The sequence below is a fragment of the Sebastes fasciatus genome, chromosome 2, assembly GCF_043250625.1.
Source record: "Sebastes fasciatus isolate fSebFas1 chromosome 2, fSebFas1.pri, whole genome shotgun sequence".
Classification (NCBI taxonomy): Eukaryota; Metazoa; Chordata; class Actinopteri; order Perciformes; family Sebastidae; genus Sebastes; species Sebastes fasciatus.
The window spans coordinates 12,113,431-12,133,471 of NC_133796.1; the positions used below are offsets into that span (position 1 = coordinate 12,113,431).

The window sequence follows — 20,041 nt, forward strand, 5'->3', positions numbered from 1 at the left end:
TAATAAACTGTTAAACAATTGGAATACATTTTAAATGTCTAAATAATCAATTTTTTTATCAATTTAGAATTTTTCAGTTTTATGTTTTCAATCAGTCGAATATATTTTAAAATCAGTATCTTTAATATAGTATAAAAGGAGTTTACTGATGAACTGTCTCTTGCAAACAAACAAATAAATAAACAAACAAACAAATAAATAAATCTTGATACAGTTTTACGTCGGTGTTTTGCGACAGCGTCTCTGCTTTCTGTTAGCAACCATCGCTTTTACGGCATGAGAGCCCTACTTCCACATGGCCTCCAACTCTTCTCCAACACCGGGCTGCAGTTTGAGCGTGTGTTTTTAGTGTTTGGTCGCTAAACCTGAGTGTATAAGGGAAACATCACGTTACATGCTCAGTTGGCACTTTACTAGAGACTGAAATGGGTAAAAGTAAAACCACTAAGTTTAAACGTCCACAGTTCAACGCTGTTGGTTTACCGGTGAATGCTGTGAAGGAAGAAGAAGCTGAGGAAGAGGAGCATGGTGATGATGACGCCTGTCCAGCTGCGGAGCTGCTGGAGAAAGTATGATCATTATATTCTGTCACTAAAATAACTCCCTGTTTAAGCTGTTTAACTGTTGTTATGTCATTGCATAGAGGAGGGGTCTCTAAGCAACCTGCAGCTTTAGCACCTCTTTTTTAAAATGGAAATGAATGAACTGTTTTTTGTTTACATTTTTATTTGTATTTATCATTGTTGTAAGTCTAATGTACGACGGTATGATGGAGTATTAGGGCCACATTGACGGAAAATAAATTAATCTGAGATTTGGAGAATTAAATCATAATATTACGAGAATAAAAATCATAATATTACGAGAATAAAGTCATAGGTTTACGAGAAAAAAGACGTAATGTTATGAGAATAAACTCATAATATTATGAGAATAAAGTCGTAGGTTTACGAGAAAAAAGACGTAATGTTATGAGAATAAACTCATAATATTATGAGAATAAAGTCATAGGTTTACGAGAAAAAAGACGTAATGTTATGAGAATAAACTCATAATATTATGAGAATAAAGTCATAGGTTTATGAGAAAAAAAGTCATAATATTACGAAATTAAAGACATAGGTTTACAAGAATTTTTTTGTAATATTATGAGAATAAAGTCATAAGTGTACGAGAAAAAAGTCGTAATATTATGAGAATAAAGTCAAAGGTTTACAAGAAAAAAGTTGTAGTGTTATGAGAATAAAGTCATATTATAAATTAGTCATTTTACGTGTTATTTTTCTTTTTTTCTCGTAAAGTTATGACTTTATTTTTGTAATATTACGACTTTTTTCTCATAGTATTCCATTATAGCATTATAATACCATTATAATAGTTGGTGTCATGTTTTTTTGTTTATGTTTCAATAGTTGCAGAGTCCCAGTGCAGATGTGCGAGAGTTTGCATGTGCCAGCATTTCTCGGGTGGTGCAGCAGAGTCAGACCATCCCAGGTTTCCTCCAGAGGGATGCCGTGAGGCGCCTTGGGCCCATGCTGCTGGACAAGAGCCTGGCTGTCAGGGAGACTGCCGCTGGAGCACTCAGGTGAGTCAGTACAGTGCAGTGGTGTGTGGTGTGTGGTGTGGACTGCACCAACAAAACCAGGTCTCACACAAGAGTGGCAGACCGATCATTCTCAACAGGTCAGTCTGAGACAGGGAGATCATACCAATGATAAGTTGGTGGGGGGAGAAAGAGTTTGTGATCCTGACAATAGGTGAAGCACGGTGTGTTGATGTCTGTAAATTCAGGAACGCTCTGACAGGTGGACGTGACACGCTGACGTCATCGGTGTCCCTTTCATCCTGAAACATGCAAACTTTCAGTCACCACATTCAACAAATCTTTGAAAGTAACAAAGAGGCTCTTGAATAGACTTTTTTTCACAGCAGACATGTCTTAGATGTCACAGCAGAAAACATCAAGGTACATATGATGTCCAATAAATGCAGGAACTAGGGTTGACCCGAATGCTTCGAAGCTTCAACCGTTGCCATGGTATTTGAACTCCAAATCAGTATTCGAATGCTTAGGTTTTTTTTGTTTATATATAAGTATATAATAATAATAATGTATAAATCCCAAAATAGCCCATGAAATAAGGAATACATTATTCATGATTCATATTCAACATTCATTATTATTAGTTATTCTCAGACGAATATCGCTGTTTGTTGAGTGTAGAGGTGCATGTGTGTGCAGTTGTGCGGCAGCGGCACTGAAACGGTAGAAATGGAGACAGACAGAAGAAAATATCAGCCTGCTTTGCCGCGCTGCGCCACAAAGCCTTGAATACCTTCAGATTTTACTCACTGAAGCTTCAAAGCCCAAATAATTGTATTCGGGACAGCGCAAGCAGGAACCCTCTAATATAAAGTGAGAAAAAGAAGTCAATGTAATGCTATTTCTTTTAACTTCAAGCTATTTCCTTTGGTCATCAGCCCAGTTACAGTATGTGCACACTTTGAGGACTACTACTACCAAGTTGCCTGGGTGCCAGAAACAGCTAGGAATGAAGTGAGGACCCCCTAGAAGTGGCGGCTTTATATAAAAAGATAAACTTGTTTCATATGTTAGCTGCAGGGTGATAACTTTCTTCAGTGTGTAACAGTAAGTGAACAAGTTGGTATTTAGTGTGTTGCTGAAGCACATGTACTAGCACATTCCTCGTAATCTCCTTCACTTGCATCTCTTCTCTGCTCCTCCTCCTCCTCTCTCGATGTGATGCGAAGGAGATGCAAGGAGGACTTGTGAGGATCGGCCTTTTTCACAGCGTTTGCCCCGTCATGGTAGGAAAAGCACAGGCGTTACTAATAACATAAACACCGTCTCTGTTGTATTCAAGTGTAAGCCAGCATGCACACTACCAGCAGGTACCCCATAGAGTTTTTGATCATTAGTCGAATTCTCTTAATGCTAAGGAAAGGTGCTTTGATGCGTCCTTTCTCATCTCCTTTAGCATAGGGAGACACTGGACCATCCTTTACCAAAGGAAAGGAGATAATGCCGTCCCACAGTTCCCTGCGGCAGCACCATGGCAGGCCCACGTAAACAAAGACCGTTTATTGCTAAGAAGTCAATTGTTGGATGTGAACAATTTTAGACATTTAATAGTGTTTAATGAGGAAGGAAATGCATGCATTCAACACATTTAGTTGACCTTTTAAATGGGTTTCTGTCCGATGGTGATCAAACAACAGCAGCAGGTAGGATGGCAGATTATACTGCATGCCAATAGTTCTTGTTATAATAAACTGTTAAGAGCAGTGGTGAAATGTAACTAAGCTTTATTTGCTGAAGTACTGAAATGTAAATTTGAAGTACTTAAGTTTTTTCAGAAAAACACTATCGCCATGCCTTTTGTATAAAAAATAAATACATTTGAACTTCTAATGATTTTTTTCCAGTGACTGAAAATGCTATTTATTCACTTTTCAGCCCTCTTCTATGGAGGAAGGAACTTGCAAAAAATCAAAAATAATTGAATAAATTAATTGACGAATAATATGTCATTAATTGTAGTCGTAAAAAAAAAATTAAACAGAAGAGTAGATAAATAAGGGAATCAATACAAAGATAAATAAATAAAGAAGCAAATTAAAACAAACATCAATCTGTTTTATTTATATACCTTTCTTAATTTTTTCATAAATTTAATTAATTAATTAATTAATGGCTACATTAATTTTTTTCTGCACAGAAGTGCTTTACTCCCTCACCAGCAGCCTAAATGTTGAAACAGCGCCACCAGCCCATTGACACTGTGATGTGGCTGTAAATGGTATTGCAGCTCATTTCCCTCTGACTCCTGGTGCAGTGTTGATGAGGGTTCTATTCCACCTGCTCAGAGACCACATTAAAAAACAACAAAACGACCAAACAACGTGATGGCTCGTGTTTCCAGCAGACAAAACAATTAAACAGTACTACAATGGACACCAGTGGCTAGAATAAATGTGATTTAAGCTTGCAGCCCACCTCACCAATCAGCTTACAACTGATAAAAGTTTATGAATTATGTCACGAGAATTCTTAATTCATCCATTTTACACAGTGTTACCCATAATTCCAAGGGGCAGCCTCAGCCAATATAAAAGCCAATAATTTGAAAATTAAAGCAATTTAAAATCTGAAAACTGTATCTGGCTAGTGACTATGAGAGGGAAAGTGTGTCAGACATGGTAATAGCCAGAGAAGACAAGTGGCCACCCTCAGTGAGACGAGATCCACATGGAGCCCTATAAATACAGCTGGACTTCAATGTGTTATTGGGTTGATTGCTTGCTGGCTGGCTTAGTCATATGTCATCCTTGTTGCGGTCTAAGCCTGTGTGTAATCTTACTGTTAAGACCATAAAGTCTAGCTAGCAAAGCAGGATGCTCTTATTTTGTGTGTGTGTTTATTTACAAATAGAGAGAGGCAAATATTGTACTTTTTACTCTATTATCTGACAGCTTTAGTTACTGTTTAGATTACAATTATGTAATATTGATCCAAAAACATCTTAATAGTAAAACACTGACGGGGACCATTTTACTGTTGATAATACTTGTATACTTTTACTTAAGTGAGGTTTTGAATGCAGGATATTATGGATTATTTTCATAGTGTGGGTAGTACTTTTACTTATGTAAATAATCTGAATACTTTTTCCACCACTGATAGCCTATATATATATATATATATATATATATATATATATACATTTTTGTAGGGTTTGACATAAAACAAATTTTTAAACACTTTGACATACTTATATGCTCTCTATTTGAAGACCGAGTTGTCATGGCCATTGGATCTGTACCCTATATTATGTTGTTGTTTTTTTTTTTTATTTCTTGCAACCTGGCCTTGAAATAATAATAATTAACAAAAGAATTCATTGAATGTAAACAAGCACAGGTCTCAAACCCGTTGTCTTACTTGATGTTTCAGAGATTAAAAAACACCCTTCAGTGGGTGCGAGATCTGAGAATTCAAAATGTCATTTTGTTTTAGTATGAATTGTACATTACAAAAATCTATTCTTCCTCCCTGGGACATTTGAGTCTGTAGTCAAATTCCTTATTAATTTGCAGGTCGACATAACTTTTTCAGGTTCTCTTCTTTCATGCTGAGTGATTTTACAAATTTGTTTGTTTATTTTTCAATTCACATGTTATGATGCCAAACTTGATTGATAAAGCTGTCACTTTTTTGGCTGACCCATATATAAACAGAGACTTTAGTCTCGCCTCAGGTTACACCACACTTCTAGCGTCACTTTGCACATTTTTCATCGTGGCCGAATGGTTAGAGCAGCTGCACATAAGAGAAATGCATACTGCCCATGCGCATATGCACATGCAGTATCAGCAAATTAAAACAGAAACATCAATTTATGTTTTATTTATAAGCATTTATTCATTTTTATCATACATTTAATTAATTAATTAATAATTAATGGCTACATTTATTTTTTAATATTATGTTTACCACATGTAATGACATATCTATGTATTTATCGAGTAATTTTTTTAATTTAATTTAGTTTTATTTTGTCAGGTTCCGTCCTTTATACTCTCCAGCATATCACTGACAGATATTACTGAATGTATTTATGTATTACAAGATAATGCTCCCTGTAATAAAGAAAAAATTTGTTCAGGAGTGGTTCAGGAATCATTCTTGAAATGAGTTGATGACAATCACCATCAAATCTCCTGACATCTGTCCCGCTGAAGTGGATTTACTCACACATAGGGGACTTTTTCTGCACAGAGGTGCTTTACTCCCTCACCAGCAGCCTAAATGTTGAAACAGCGCCACCAGCCCATTGACACTGTCATGTGGCTGTAAATGGTATTGCAGCTCATTTCCCTCTGACTCCTGGTGCAGTGTTGATGAGGGTTCTATTCCACCTGCTCAGAGACCACATTAAAAAACAACAAAACGACCAAACAACGTGATGGCTCGTGTTTCCAGCAGACAAAACAATTAAACAATACTACAGTGGACACCAGTGGCTAGAATAAATGTGATTTAAGCTTGCAGCCCACCTGCAAATCAGCTTACAACTGATAAAAGTTCAGCTTTTATGAATAATGTCACGAGAATTCTTAATACATCCATTTTACACAGTGTTACCCACAATTCCAAGGGGCAGCCTCAGCCAATATAAAAGCCAATAATTTGAAAATTAAAGCAATTTAAAATCTGAAAACTGTATCTGGCTAGTGACTAAGAGAGGGAAAGTGTGTCAGACATGGTAATAGCCAGAGAAGACAAGTGGCCACCCTCAGTGAGACGAGGTCCACCTGGAGCCCTATAAATACAGCTGGACTTCAATGTGTTATTGGGTTGATTGCTTGCTGGCTGGCTTAGTCATATGTCATCTCCTTGTTGCAGTCTAAGCCTGCTGATACAGTTAATACCATAAAGCCTAGCTAGCAAAGCAGGATGCTCTTATTTTTGTGTGTGTTAATTTACAAATAGAGAGAGGCAAATATTGTACTTTTTACTCTATTATCTGACAGCTTTAGTTACTTTTCAGATTACAATTATGTGATATTGATCCAAAAACATCTTAATAGTAAAACACTGATGAGGACAATTTTACTGTTGATAATACTTAAGTGAGGTTTTGAATGCAGGACTTTTTGGATTACTTTCTCAGTGTGGGTAGTACTTTTACTGAACTAAAGAATCTGAATACTTCTTCCACCACTGATAGCCTATATATATATATACAGGTGATACCGGGCTCAGTCCGCGTGATTATATATTGTAAAATTGTTGTTTACTATATTGTTTTACTGTATTTGGACAGCTTGAAGTTGATGGCAAAGACAGTAGGCTACAATACTTTTTTCAGTGATGCCAAACCATGTAATGATATGTACATATTTGAGTCTCACAGCCATAACAATAAAGTGTCCAATCTCTTATATCTTATTTTTTACAATATTTAAACAGAAACCTTAAGGAAAAATAAATATTGTAACAGAATTATTTCAATCAATTATGCTATTTATTTATTTTTTTAATGTGGTTAATTTCAGTTTTTCCCACTGTCATAAAAGTTACATTTAGTGTGGTATCATACAGCATTATGGGTAATGGGTACAGAAGTATTTTGTCTATTTACGTCTACAGTTGGTCTGGTTGTGAGAAGAAGGAAGGTGCTGTTTGTTTTTTAGTGATTTGATGACTTATGTTATTACTCCTATGACATGTTACATACAGTTATACACTTAATTCTGTTTATTTATGTGGGAATTTGATCATATTCACATGTTAAATTTGTTTCACCCCAAATAACCATCCCTAAACTACCCCAAAAAACAAACAAAAATCCGTCAGCGGTGATGACATTTGACAATGTCGTCATCACCATCATCCTTTTCACAGTCAACACTTGTTTTTGTATCAGAGTGTGACCTCAACACCCGTCCTGACTATTGCCTTCTTGTAAACTTAAAATCAGGGTTCATGTTCTGGATATTAAAATAAGACAGTCACTCACAGGACTCCCCCAGGCGACTCTCCCTCTCTTACACAAGCACACAAACACAAGCAGCATCTTTGACAGCGAATCTCCTCCGACTGAACGATGAGTGTGTGTCTCTCCCTGACAGGAATCTGAGTGCATGTGGAGGTCAGGAGGTGTGCGAGGACATGGTGAAGCACGACGTCATGACTCCTCTGACAGCACTGCTTAGAGAGGTGAGACTCCGCCGCTGCTTTTAGCTCACCGCATCACTTGAGTTCCTCCTCATCAGCAGCTGTTACAGCGTGCTACCATATCCTCAGCAGTCAGAGCAAAGACATCCACAATTGGGGACCATCTCTGCACCCAACACACCAATAAATAGACTTCTGGCATCAGATTCAAGCTCACTGTTGACCAATGGGTGAGGTCAATGGGTTTCTTGAACGGGGCTGCACGATTTTGAAAAAAATAAGATTATTTTGACTGAGGTTGATTTGCGGTATTAGAGGGAATGATCATTTTTACATCATTCTCATCTTCGTTGAAAAAAATCTTAAAATGGTTTAATTTTTGCGGGGATTTGAACAAAACAAAGAGGTTTTCTTAAGTATGTAGAATATGATGTGTAGGCCACGACATCTCTGCAGCATGACAATATATTTCATTTAAAATCATATTTTGACACGCATTTCACCTTTTAACAAGTATTGCAATTTCCTCCTCATCCTGCGATTTGATAATTGCAGTAGGCCATATTGCGATTTTAAATAAAATTTCGATTAATTGTGAAACCCTCGTCTCAAACCATCAACAGTTTTGGACTGAATTCATTTGAAATGTAATCGCACACTTTTTCAAACTGAGCTATATTATACCGAGTTAACACTTTGAACATATTGACACCTGAATTTCCCCCCGGGGATTAATAAAGGTTCATCTTATCTTATATTAGGATGGATGATGAAGTTCATGCCTGCTTCACGTGTGTTTTTGTTGTTTTCTCTTCAGAGCTGTGCTGGTTTTGAGAGCGCCGCTGTGGCGATGAAAGACCAGAAGAATGCAGTGGAGGATGTCGCCAATGAGGCTGTGAACCTATTGTGGAATCTATGGTGAGCCAAGAGGTTGTGCAAGCTGGTTGACAGGCAGTAGTGTGTTTTCATCCTTTTTGTTTATATCGAGGGATGTTTTTACGGAGCATGCACGCTGTCTCTCTGACGCCCTACAACTCATTCTAAGCTACATGCAGTTTGTCCCCTAAGAGCTGCCCTGTACTACCAGTTTTTTGCTTGTGGCTAGTAAGCAGCTCATGAGGCTAGTAGGTGTCTACTGCTGAAGTAAAGATACATCATCATTATATACTTCACCGTGCTTCGATTTTCTTCGCCAGTCCAGAAAATTGCACTCTTTAGTTCTTCTTATATTTTGACAATGTTTAGTGTTTAAAAATGCCAGAATCGGCCGAAAGGCTATTTTTCATCTGCGGTCCCTGGCCACGGTGTTACAGAAGGGATCAGAACTGAAATACATCAGAACAAAAACATAAAGCAGGACATGCAGTTTAAAAGTTGGAAAAGGACACACAGTTGTTAAAAGCAGCAGAAACAGTAGTGACATTTATACATATAAAATTGCAAACAAGCAGGACATATAGATAGAAGCAGCAAAAAGAGAGCTTAGTGTTGACATGTGTATGTGTTAATCATACATTGTTTTAATTGGTTACTAAAAGATCTATAGTTCAGTTGTTTAGTGTTCTGATGGGAATTGGAATTATATTCCTCTCTCTTGAACCTCTGACAGACCAGGGTAACTGGCTAAAGACACTTTTCTCCTCTTATACACCCCCTAGCTATACGATTAGTATCGGTTCTTCTGTTGATAGAGGCTACAAGTGATGGTGGAGCTAAGTTATGGATGACTTTGTATTCCAAGCACAAGTTCACATATTTTATTAGGTCATCCCATCTTAAAATCTGATACTTTTTTAGGATTGGGCAGTGAAGTGCTTTGATTTTTTTTTATCTAGTGTTTTGGTTGCTTGTTTGTATAGTGATTCTGGTGGTTTCAGCGTACTATGGCCTGTGACCAGCTTGTTAAACAGTAGTACAGATGAGTAAACATCATAGACTGTGGAAATATCTTGGCAGCCTCTCTAGACAAGTGATTTCTAATAAACAGATATTGGCAAGATTGAACTGGACCCTTTTACAGTTGTTTTTTTTAAACATGTGATTTAAAGTAGAAGTTAGTCATTTAACACCTCAAGATATTTGAATTCCCTCACAACCTGCAGTTGTTCACCTGCTATAAGCACGTGAGGGTCACCAGTAGGACTATTTGTTTTGCAGAAGAACATGCTGCCATTATCCGCAATTATTCACGCAAAGATGATACATGATGTCTTTCTGTGTGTGCATTTCTTACTTGTCTTACATCTGTCTGTCTTATTGTGTTGCGTCCTTCCAGTGAGAGCAGCAGCCAGTCGCTGTCTGTGTTCAACAAAGCGGGTCTCCTGGACGTGGTCGTCCAGTGTCTGGAGAGACACCCACACAACGTAGAGCTGGCCATATCTGCCGGTAGGTGTACTTTAATAAACTCTTAATTTGTAGTCATAATAGATTTATAAAGGTGTGTATGTGTGTGCAACCTAGCTGGCCAAGATATATTATTCAGTTTTTGTCCACATATTAAATAAATATTCCATTACTGCTGGTTCAGGTCCTGTTGTCATTATAGTGAATGTACTGACATTTAGATCCCTGCTAACATTAAAGGCTCCCTGTGGAGGTTTTGACCTCTAATAGGGCAATGGAGCTGTTCTTTTTATGTGAAATTCATTTACGCTAAAAAAAAATACAGTGTAATGCAAAAGTCCTGCAATGAATTGTACCGTCATGAACATCATGAACGTCCAGTTTTTCAATGTTGATTTAACTGTGCAGTATTTTGGAGGATGTAGTTTCTGTTGCTGTTGAACTGTATTGCATTATACAGAGAGGTGTTTCTGTTATTTAGTCTACCCTCATTGATAGAAATGGGGTGGACAAAATAATAGGAACACCAGTCAGTGAAATTAACTTGTATTAACTTACATTTATTCACAATTGATGCATTTTTATTTGTTTTTGGCTTTGTCTACACAAATGCAGAGCAAAACTAGTTTTTCATATTTGTAGTTAATGAGAGAGGGAGAGACGGTTTTAATGCATCTGAATTCACAATATAGTTGTTCTCATTTACTCGTTTCTTTTGTCAGACAAAAAATCTCGGCTCATAAATTCCTGTTGACCAGCATGCATTACCAAGCTGCTAATAAAATCCTTATTTTATGATAAAGACATCGTCAGACAAAATACATACAAATACAGGTTAATGATGACAGCAATGGTACTGTGAGATCAGCTATATTATATTTAAAATTAGACATGGGAGAGAAGGCTCTAGCTTAACATCGAAGGTACCGGCTTGAGTTTGGTATCGATCGTTTCATTTAACCCTCCAAAGGGTGTGAGTGTATTTCCTTAAAAAAACTATTAATTTAAGACCAAGTCCAGTCAATAATAACTACAGGCTCACAAAGACATCAGGTGAATTTATGAAAACAGGATGCCATATTTTTATCTTTAGGTAAATAACAAAGGCTAAACTCATGGCCACATGTTGCAGAGGATATTATTGTTAATATTCATAGAAGTTATGTGGGACATGGCAAACCTTTTTGCTGTGATGACGATGTGTAAATGGAGCTTCCACTCCCAGCTCTGTAATGTATGAGGCCGACGACAGAAATGACATACGACGAGTGAACTGGTCATTGACATTACACACTTTACAAATGTCCTATAATAGCTATTACTGTACAAATGCTGTCCTTCCAAACAGGGCTTTCAGATATCTTAATATTATTGCTGGTAACAAAGGCCTTTGTCAAGCCTGACCTCTCACTAATTGGGTTTCTGAAGTGTGAGAAAACAGTTTGTGAGTGTCTCCTCTTTGTGTTTGGGCCAGCACACTGTTTACACACTGTGACCGAGGACAACCCAGAGCTGCTGTGTAGCGTGAACGCCGCTGTGCTTGGAGTCGTGGAGAACGTGTTGCTGACGTCTCAGCCCGACATGGCACACACTCTCCTCAGGACATTGGCTGCAGGTACAATTTGTTTGTGTATTTATTGTTCAAAACTGTCATTTAATATCTAAGTTGAAAGTGACATTTTAATAATCCTCTGTGTACAGAAGCTGCTTATAAATGTAAGGAACAAACGCTACGGTCCGTATATTTTGTAGGGCTGAGATGATACACCCATCTCCCGATTCAATACTATCACGATACTTTGGTGTGTGCGATTTTTGTTAACTTTTTTAACACTAGGCCGTGGGAAAAAGTTGAATCATACACTTCTAGGGACCAAGTCTGTCGCTAGCTTTCCCCGTCAGCTCCGTTCTCTTTATCCATCCATGGTCAGCGCCGTTTGACTATATTTAATATAAATGTCAGTATATGGGTGCTCTACAGTTATAGCGTCGGCCGATTTGACCACGCAGATTCGAGTGACTGCTGGCTTGACCGCACGTTACCGCAATACGATAACGTTTCCTGTCCATGATGTCTAGCTCTGCTTTTCCTGCAATGTGTGAAACCCAAAGTGTTTTCATCCTGTATGTGTAGTTTTTACCACTTTGGATTTAAAATGTGAGGGTTCAAGTCGTATCCATGCGGACCCTCTGCCGTTTTGTACTTCTACTTTCGTTGCGGCCGGCGCAGTTTGTTTTGGTTGACAGATACGGAGCGGATATGACATCACGTTACGCAGACTACAACAATAAAGACGATAACTTCCTTTTACCTCCGCAAAGACTCAAATGAAGCAAATATATCGATTCTGGCATTAAAAAATGGATTTAAAAATCATTAAAAAAATCGAGATCCATAGGTGAATCGACCCCCCCCTAATATTTTGTGCTTATAATGTTTTTAATAGCTCTTCCTGAGCTCTAACTCCGCCTGCTGTGTCACTCAGGGACACTGTGGAACATGAAGGGCAGTCTGCCCGCTGCCCGTCAGGCCCAGACCTTGAACGCTGTGGTGGCCACCTTGTCACAGTGCCTGGATCTGGACACAGGTACACTGATACCTGAACTCAGACAAGCAGAAGAGGTTCGTCACAGAAATAAACCAGCTGCGGCAGACGTAGAAGAGCAGGCGACAGCGGAGCAGGCGACAGCGGAGCAGGCGACAGCGGAGCTCGCTGCGGCGGAGATGGACGAGGAGGAGGAGGCACCTAAACAGAAGAGGAATGGGAAAGCTCGGAGGGTTGATAACGACTTCTCTGACCTTTTACCTGTAAGTGGTGTCTCTCATAAAGTACTCTACATGCTGCTGTTCCTCTTCATGCAGGTTGTGAGCTCACTGTAATAAATGACACTCTCAAACACAACATATTAACACTATTTTGAAAAGACAATGAATAACAAAACATACACACACATAAATCACTGATTAAACCGGTTGTAAACAAGTGAAATATCTTGTGGAAGCTTTTCCTCTTGTATGCTACAATATGTTGAGGCATATATAATGGATAAAATGCAGGATGGCTAGTAATTAAGACAAGGTGTGCATGAAGCTGTGAAGCAGCCATGATGACAAGACACCATTGGAGGCCTGCTGTTGGCTGATTCCGTGCATGAGGGAGGGCATTTTGGATAGAAAATGATTGTAGTCCATGATTTTACACTTTTACCGCCTGATTTGAACGCCTCTCAGGCTCATTAATTGTCAAATAATCAATTTACAAATTTTTGTAAAAACGGCATCATTAAGCAAACATAAAAGAAATGGTTGATGAATAAATCAGGCGTGTAATATAGCCTAATGCTTGCATTCCTTATGTTCCAACTTAAATCCTTAATGTTAATGTAGTGTTTCTGTCTAAATGTAATATGCCAGGCTGAAAAGGTTACCCGTGTGCCGTCCTCTTTGTTTACCTCTTTTCCCCTGGTAACCTCGCGTTTAACTTCACAAAGGTTTGAATGAATTTTGGGTGATTCTCTCAGGGAAAGTCTGCAGAATTGCATACTTACAGAAAGGGTTCATAAAGTGCTCAAAACGTCTGCGAGAGAGCCCTCAAGCACTTGACAATTGACAGTGGGACAGACCTAAACCCTCACAGTCTTTGAGTGTGAACATTGGGATTGGGTCATAGAGTCCAGATCTGTTCAAGGACAAAATTTGGATACAAATCCAAATTAAATGCAGTGTCTCCCAAGTTAACATGTAACTGTATCTAATGTAACAATTTATTTATGATAAATTACATAATTGACAAAAATGGATTGGCATGGGTCTTGTACATAATTAGTTCACCCTCAGTTATGAATGTTGTACATTTTAGGACGTGACGTGTACGGCAGTCTGTGTTTATGGCGACTAAGCGATCCAGTTTTGTATTTCGGAGGAGCACGTTAATGCTAGGTGAAAAGGTGCCGTATGAGTCATCCTGGAGTGCGATCCAGACTGACAGAGCAGACAAACTGTCGGGTTCGGTGGGAGAAGATTAGCGACACTCGGCAAGGTTCAGCTGGGGACCGGCTTCTGGCTTCCCCCACGCTGACAGTCCCCAGACCTGACCTCGGCGAGACAGAGCTGTCCCTCTCGTCTCAGTCACAACCAGAGCCCCCAGGATTGTGGCTGACATTCATGTTGACGTTCCCAAAAAAAAAACTGTTATATTGTAGGTTACGCAATGAGGGTTATCTCGATCTGTGATTTTGTTTTTGTAGTTTAGCAGTGTAAATATACAGCTGTGGAAACACCCCTCGAAGCTGGTTTCACTTGCATCACAGTTTAGAAAGTGCAAACATGTTTGAGTACAACCGTAGACGTAAATCTCTGCTTTGTGGCGGGCAGCTGAACTCTCAGAGTGGGTGCTAACAGTGCTAACAGTCATCGTTTTGGTATAGATGTTGACTCACATGGCTGCTTGTTTTTGTCCAGAGGGACAAGGAGGAGCTGAGGGAGGCAACGGCCTTGCTGACAGCCCAGCAAACGTCCTTAGAGATCATCGTCAACATGTGCTGCTCTGACGGTGAGTGTTGTGGGCACGGACAGCGGTGCTGACCCCAGGCACTTTTCATCTACATTTTTTCCTGTCACACTGTGCATCAGAAAGGCTATTATAACAAGAGATACATGAAATGAGTTCATTTGAGTGCCTTTTGTCTCATTTCCCTGATCAATTCTATGTATGTGTGCCTCTTAAAGACCCGTCTGACGACGAGTGGGAGGAGGAGTCGAGCAGCGACGAGAGCGACATGGGTCCGGATGGTCTTTGTGATGCAGTGTCCAATCTCATGTCTCCACTGTGTTTGTCAGCGGAGGTTCACGAGGCCTTAATGAACCACAGCATCCCAGAAAAGGCAAATACCTGTCTGCTTCACCTCACCTCGGCATTGCTCAATAGCTATAGGAAAGCAGGAGATCATCTCAGTGTCAACAATGTTTAGACAAGCATGTCAATGTAATTAAACTGTCATTTTACTGTAATTATATGGTTCTGATTATGGGGTGAACCCCACCCATCTTCTGCCTGAGGCTGAAAAGTTTACATTACTTAACCTATGCAGCTTAATAGAGATCTCTTTTATGAAACTAAATGATATAAAGACGATTGTAGTAATATCTTTTTTTCTCCTCTCGATTCAAGGTTCTGAAAAAGACCGAGTGCCCCAGAAAGGAAGCCATGGACGTGTGCCAACAGAATCCCTCCTGGAGAGGCCTGATCAGAAAGTAATCCTCTCACTTCTCATCCTGTCTGTAACTTAACTGTCAGATCAAAATTTGTTTAAGGTATCTATGTACTGTATTACAAAAGCCATCTTTTCTTCTTCCCTTTAGGATGCAGCGCGTGCAGTCCCGGGCGCTGACGTGCCTCCACAGCATCCTCTCCACCATGGACGGCGAGTCTCTGGGAGGAGCAGCGGCCCTGCAGGGAGCAGCGCAGCACCTGTCCACGCTGGTTTTTGGCGCAGCAGGTCTCACATTTATGTCAAATTGTAATACAGCACATAAGTCACATTGAATTTTCACTAAAACACACGTGGATATAGGCAAAAATACAAATCCTAGTTTTGATTCAAGATTTGGAAACAAAATTGTGGTGAAAAGTGAAAAACACAATACAATCGTTAGAAGACAAATGAATGTGTATTCCTAGAATGATCACTTGCAGCAGTATATAGAGTTGCAGTATTGCATGTAATACATCCGTTTTAGTAAGTACAATGTACTGTCTCATGTTTCAGAGATACCCAAAGATGAGGAGTTCCTGGAGGCCGTCATCAGCGCCATGCGGTCTCTTTTACAGATGATTGCCTCCAAAAACATCTCTCAGGTACAGAACACACCACAGCTTCAGCCTTCTCTTTGGTGACTTTAAACATTTGCATTTTTGGGTCATTTTGAAGCAGGGCCGGCTCTAGCACTTTTGGTGCCCTAGGCGAAATTCGGATTTGGAGCTCCCCCCGCCGCTATACGGCTAGGGTTAGGGTTCAACCCCCCCAGAACCCCAAAATCTTATATTATATTATAATATTATAATATAAATGTACAATTGCCCCCTGATATTGTTAGCTTAAAAGTGTTTAGTCAGTTTCACTACAATTTACACTTTTATTAACAAATAAGTGCAGCTGGGCAGATGAAAAAGTGTGAGAAAGAGAGTTTCAGGGGTGAAATGTGTATTTCTTTCTTTCTTTCTTTCTTTATTTGTAAATTTGTTACCTCAATGCAGAAAATGAGGAAGGCAATTTTTTTTTTTTTTTTTAACAGGGCGACCAGCGCCCCCCAGAAGGTGGCGCCCTATGACTTAAGCCAGCCCTGTTTTAAAGGGTTACTCCAGCGACTTAGTTTTGCACTTCTGTAAAGTTGCGGGTTTCACAAGAGACAGGATAAATAAAAATAACGTCAAAGTCAGGTTTTCATCCCTAGTGTGGGTCTAGTGGGAAACATGCTCGGTCCTACATTTCCCATAATGCAACTCAATAGCATCTTTAGTTAGACTTATCCTGCTCGGTAAATGTCCACACCTTTCAAACACCACACCTCCTATTTTGTGATGAAGTCTTCAAGCTGAGGTTACTTTCTTAAGCTATCTTAGAGCAGTACTCCCCATGAAAAGAAAACTGAACTTGTGTAAAATTAGTGGAGGGCCCCTTTAACTTATGTCCACGTTTCTTAACAGTGTTGACTGAATACATACAGAGGCAACATAGAACTTTTTATTCCTGTCAAACTTAAAACTCCACTGCCTGCTCACACTAAACCCTGCTGACTATGTGTGGCTGTTTTTTGTTTTTGTTAGTGCATGACCCCCCAACAGCTGATGAGTCTGAGCGAAGCAGCCACCCGCTGCGATGTGGTCAGCGTGAGGGTCAACGCCGTCGCCATTCTGGGCATCACTGGCAGCACATTAGCCAAAGAGAAGGGCACTGCTGAAACCCTTCAGGTACAATCTTTCTCTTTTTTTTTTCTTCTTTTGGAATATTTGTGTTCCTCCTCTAAGAAACTCTGTTCCCACAGATGATTGGAAACGCCTTACTTCAAGTTGCCACAACGGATGCCGACCTGGTTGTGAACGGAGAAGCCCTGGACGCCTTGTTTGATGTTTTTGCAGATGGAGACGAAGCAGATACGGCTGCCAAAAACATCCAGTTGCTACCTGCACTGAAGGCACTTCAACCTGTCTTCAAGGCCAAGGTACCAGAGACTTATTTATTTTTACTGAACACTGTTCTTATTGATTTTTCAAATGCGTTATCAGGATTGTTAATCCATCCCTCTCACTGCTAAACATGTTTGTTTCTCCCTCTTGGACTGCTTACAATGGCTTTATGGATATTAATAAACCATGTGTCCCATTGTTTTAAAAAACAAACAAGAAGACAAACTTTCCCTTTCAATAATAAATAATAATAATTTATTTTTATTTTTCTACTAGATTCGTAAAGAAGGAAGAGGCAAGTACAGCCCCCCGCAGCTGTGTGTGCTCGACAACATCAGAGTCAACCTGAGGAGATTCATCGGTTATCTGGAGAAGGTGGTGAAAAAATAACAGCGATGAGTTGAACCTGTACGGTTTGGACAGATATTCTAGCAGGAGCAAAGAACGAAACACAACGTGGTTGTGAAACCATCAAGTATTTATTATGTTGGTAGTATGCCAGTTGTTTTTGCTTAATGTTAATATACTCTAAAAATAATGATTTATTGTTTTACTTGGTGGTGTGAAAGTTTTATTTTTTGTGAAGAAAGACGGTTTGAAATCTGATATTAGTTATTAGTTACTGTAAGTTGCAGTAAAGAGACTTTTTTTTTTTAATTGTTGCTTCCTTAGTTGATATGTTTCATTCCACTCAAAGTGGTTGTCAGACTTGAATTAGTATAATTTCATGTCCCAGAGTAACATTTTTTCAGGTGTGGAGAGCTGACACCAGGTTTTGACATGTGTCCCCTTAGTCTTGCCCCATGTTTCAATGGGCCAAACATTGATGTTTGCAGTTCTGCGACAAGAGATGGGAGGCAGAGATGTTCTACATGACAGGCCCTTTATAGGAAGGATTGTAGTATCAGCTACTTTTGTGTTATGGATATTGTGTAGTAGAATCATAATTTAGTTGAGAAAGAAATTGGCTTGGTTAATGGTAATCTTGAGAAACTGGCAAGAGTACGCCAGGTTTTTAAAAATTATCGAACCGAAAAACCCAGCCCAGTGTTTCCAACTCTTTTCTAATTAAAAGTAGTTAGCAGCACTAGCTCCAAACGTCCCTAAAATTTGGGGAGAAAGTCGCTTAGTGTCGCCGACGCTTCAGGTCTCCCTTCAAAGTCACTTCCCCAAAATATCATTATGAACATAAACATAGCATTATGAAGGTAAACATGGCTATTGTTAGTACTCACAGCTGTCAAGTTAGCAGCTTGTGGAAGACTCCGGTGTCGCTTAACGACTGCACGGGCAGTGTGCACAGAGGCAGATTGACAGACAGTGCCAGCCGTCCAATCGTTACATTCGGGCCAAATAAATGATTGGACGGGCTTGTTACAGTCCTGCGACAGCCACAGATACCTGATCTTTTTCTTATTTTTGTCAGAGCATTTGATTTATTGATTGCTGTCGGGATGTAATGAGAATTTCAACAAATATAATATATATATATATATATTTTTTTTTTTTGAAGATTACCAACCCTAGCTTTAAAGAGAAACAAACTAAAAATGTAATTTCAGTAATTTACTAAGCTGACAGGGTTTGGCAAGCACACTGCCAATGTTGTGATAACATCAAAATCTATGAAGACAGACACATTAAGCCTTAAGAAATACACACACATATTCTCTACCTTTGCCTCTCCGAGCTCCCTCCACCTCCCATCTCTCTGCATTAGTTGCACACTCTGTCAGACTCCACTCTTCTGCATGGACTGGTGACTTTTTCTGTGGTATTTTTGTGAACTTTTCTGTCTGCAAGTCACCACGGCAGCCCACTTTCTACTGAAAGCATTCTTGTCAGTAACATAAAATAATTGCTCAAATTGAAAATAGATTGGGTGTCACTAACATCAATAACTTTGTAATGATCAATCAGCATCAACACTTTCTGCTTCAACTGAGAGTCCTGTTCTACAACTGTGCAGGTTTGAATTATGTAAATCCAGGATAGAGCCATCTATTTTGCACCTAATCCATAGTTTATCATGCTTTGAGTAACTGACAAAGTCAACTCATTGGCTTTTCATTAATGCAGTAAATGATAACGATTGAATAGTGACTTGCACCCACGAATGTCATTAACCTAAATGTCAAAATGAACTGTGATGGGTTGTAAGAGTCGGGCACAGCTTCTCTGGGTTCCAACTTTTCAGGGAAATGTTAATAAAATTGCATATCATTGATTTAAAAAATGATAAAATTCAAAGATAAATTTAAGGGAGATTATGTCATCATATTTTTTTTTTTTAAATAAATACTGATTTCTTTATTATTTCTTTGAATGTTTGTTTTCTTTTGCATCATATGAACAATCTCAATTTCTAATCCTCTACCTAATGTTGTTCTAGTCAGTTAAAAGGTTGATGAGTTATGACCGCTACTGAACATTATTTAGGTTTGATGATAAATATCACTATTGCTACATATAAGGAATTCCTTGAAGGTTTTTATTATTGTTAAATCAATATAAAAACACAAATATACTTGTTATATTATAACTTTATTCTCGTAATGTTACGACTTTTTTTCTGGTAAAGTTACGACTTTTTTCTCGTAATATTATGACTTTATTCTGTAAATCTCTGATGTTTTTCCCCTCAATGTGGACATAGTACTCCGTCGTACATTTGCTTTTTGGCCCTTGCTGCATTAGACTTATATACTATATACTTAGACTATAAACTGTGTTACCTTCATCACAATGATCAAATATTTTGCGGCTCCACACAGATTTTTTTTTTTTTGCCTAAAATGGCTCTTTTCAT

General features: G+C 38.9%; 1 protein-coding gene across 2 annotated transcripts; it reads left to right on the forward strand.

The window, feature by feature from the left end:
• The first annotated feature begins 255 nt into the window (after nucleotides 1-255).
• heatr3 (HEAT repeat containing 3) lies at nucleotides 256-19,446 on the forward strand. 2 transcript variants are annotated; one of them, XM_074609874.1, is made up of 16 exons: nucleotides 257-569; nucleotides 1,413-1,585; nucleotides 7,657-7,744; nucleotides 8,520-8,620; nucleotides 9,978-10,087; nucleotides 11,520-11,660; nucleotides 12,532-12,713; nucleotides 12,744-12,854; nucleotides 14,508-14,598; nucleotides 14,775-14,929; nucleotides 15,217-15,299; nucleotides 15,408-15,544; nucleotides 15,815-15,903; nucleotides 16,873-17,016; nucleotides 17,091-17,267; nucleotides 17,509-19,446. In XM_074609874.1, exons 1-16 carry the CDS (start codon nucleotides 426-428, stop codon nucleotides 17,620-17,622), a joined length of 2,040 nt encoding a protein of 679 aa, XP_074465975.1. In that variant the 5' UTR covers nucleotides 257-425; the 3' UTR covers nucleotides 17,623-19,446. The 2 variants fall into 2 exon arrangements, with proteins under 2 accessions (XP_074465974.1, XP_074465975.1); XM_074609873.1 differs by having other exon boundaries at nucleotides 256-569; nucleotides 12,532-12,854.
• The last annotated feature ends 595 nt before the right edge of the window (nucleotides 19,447-20,041 follow it).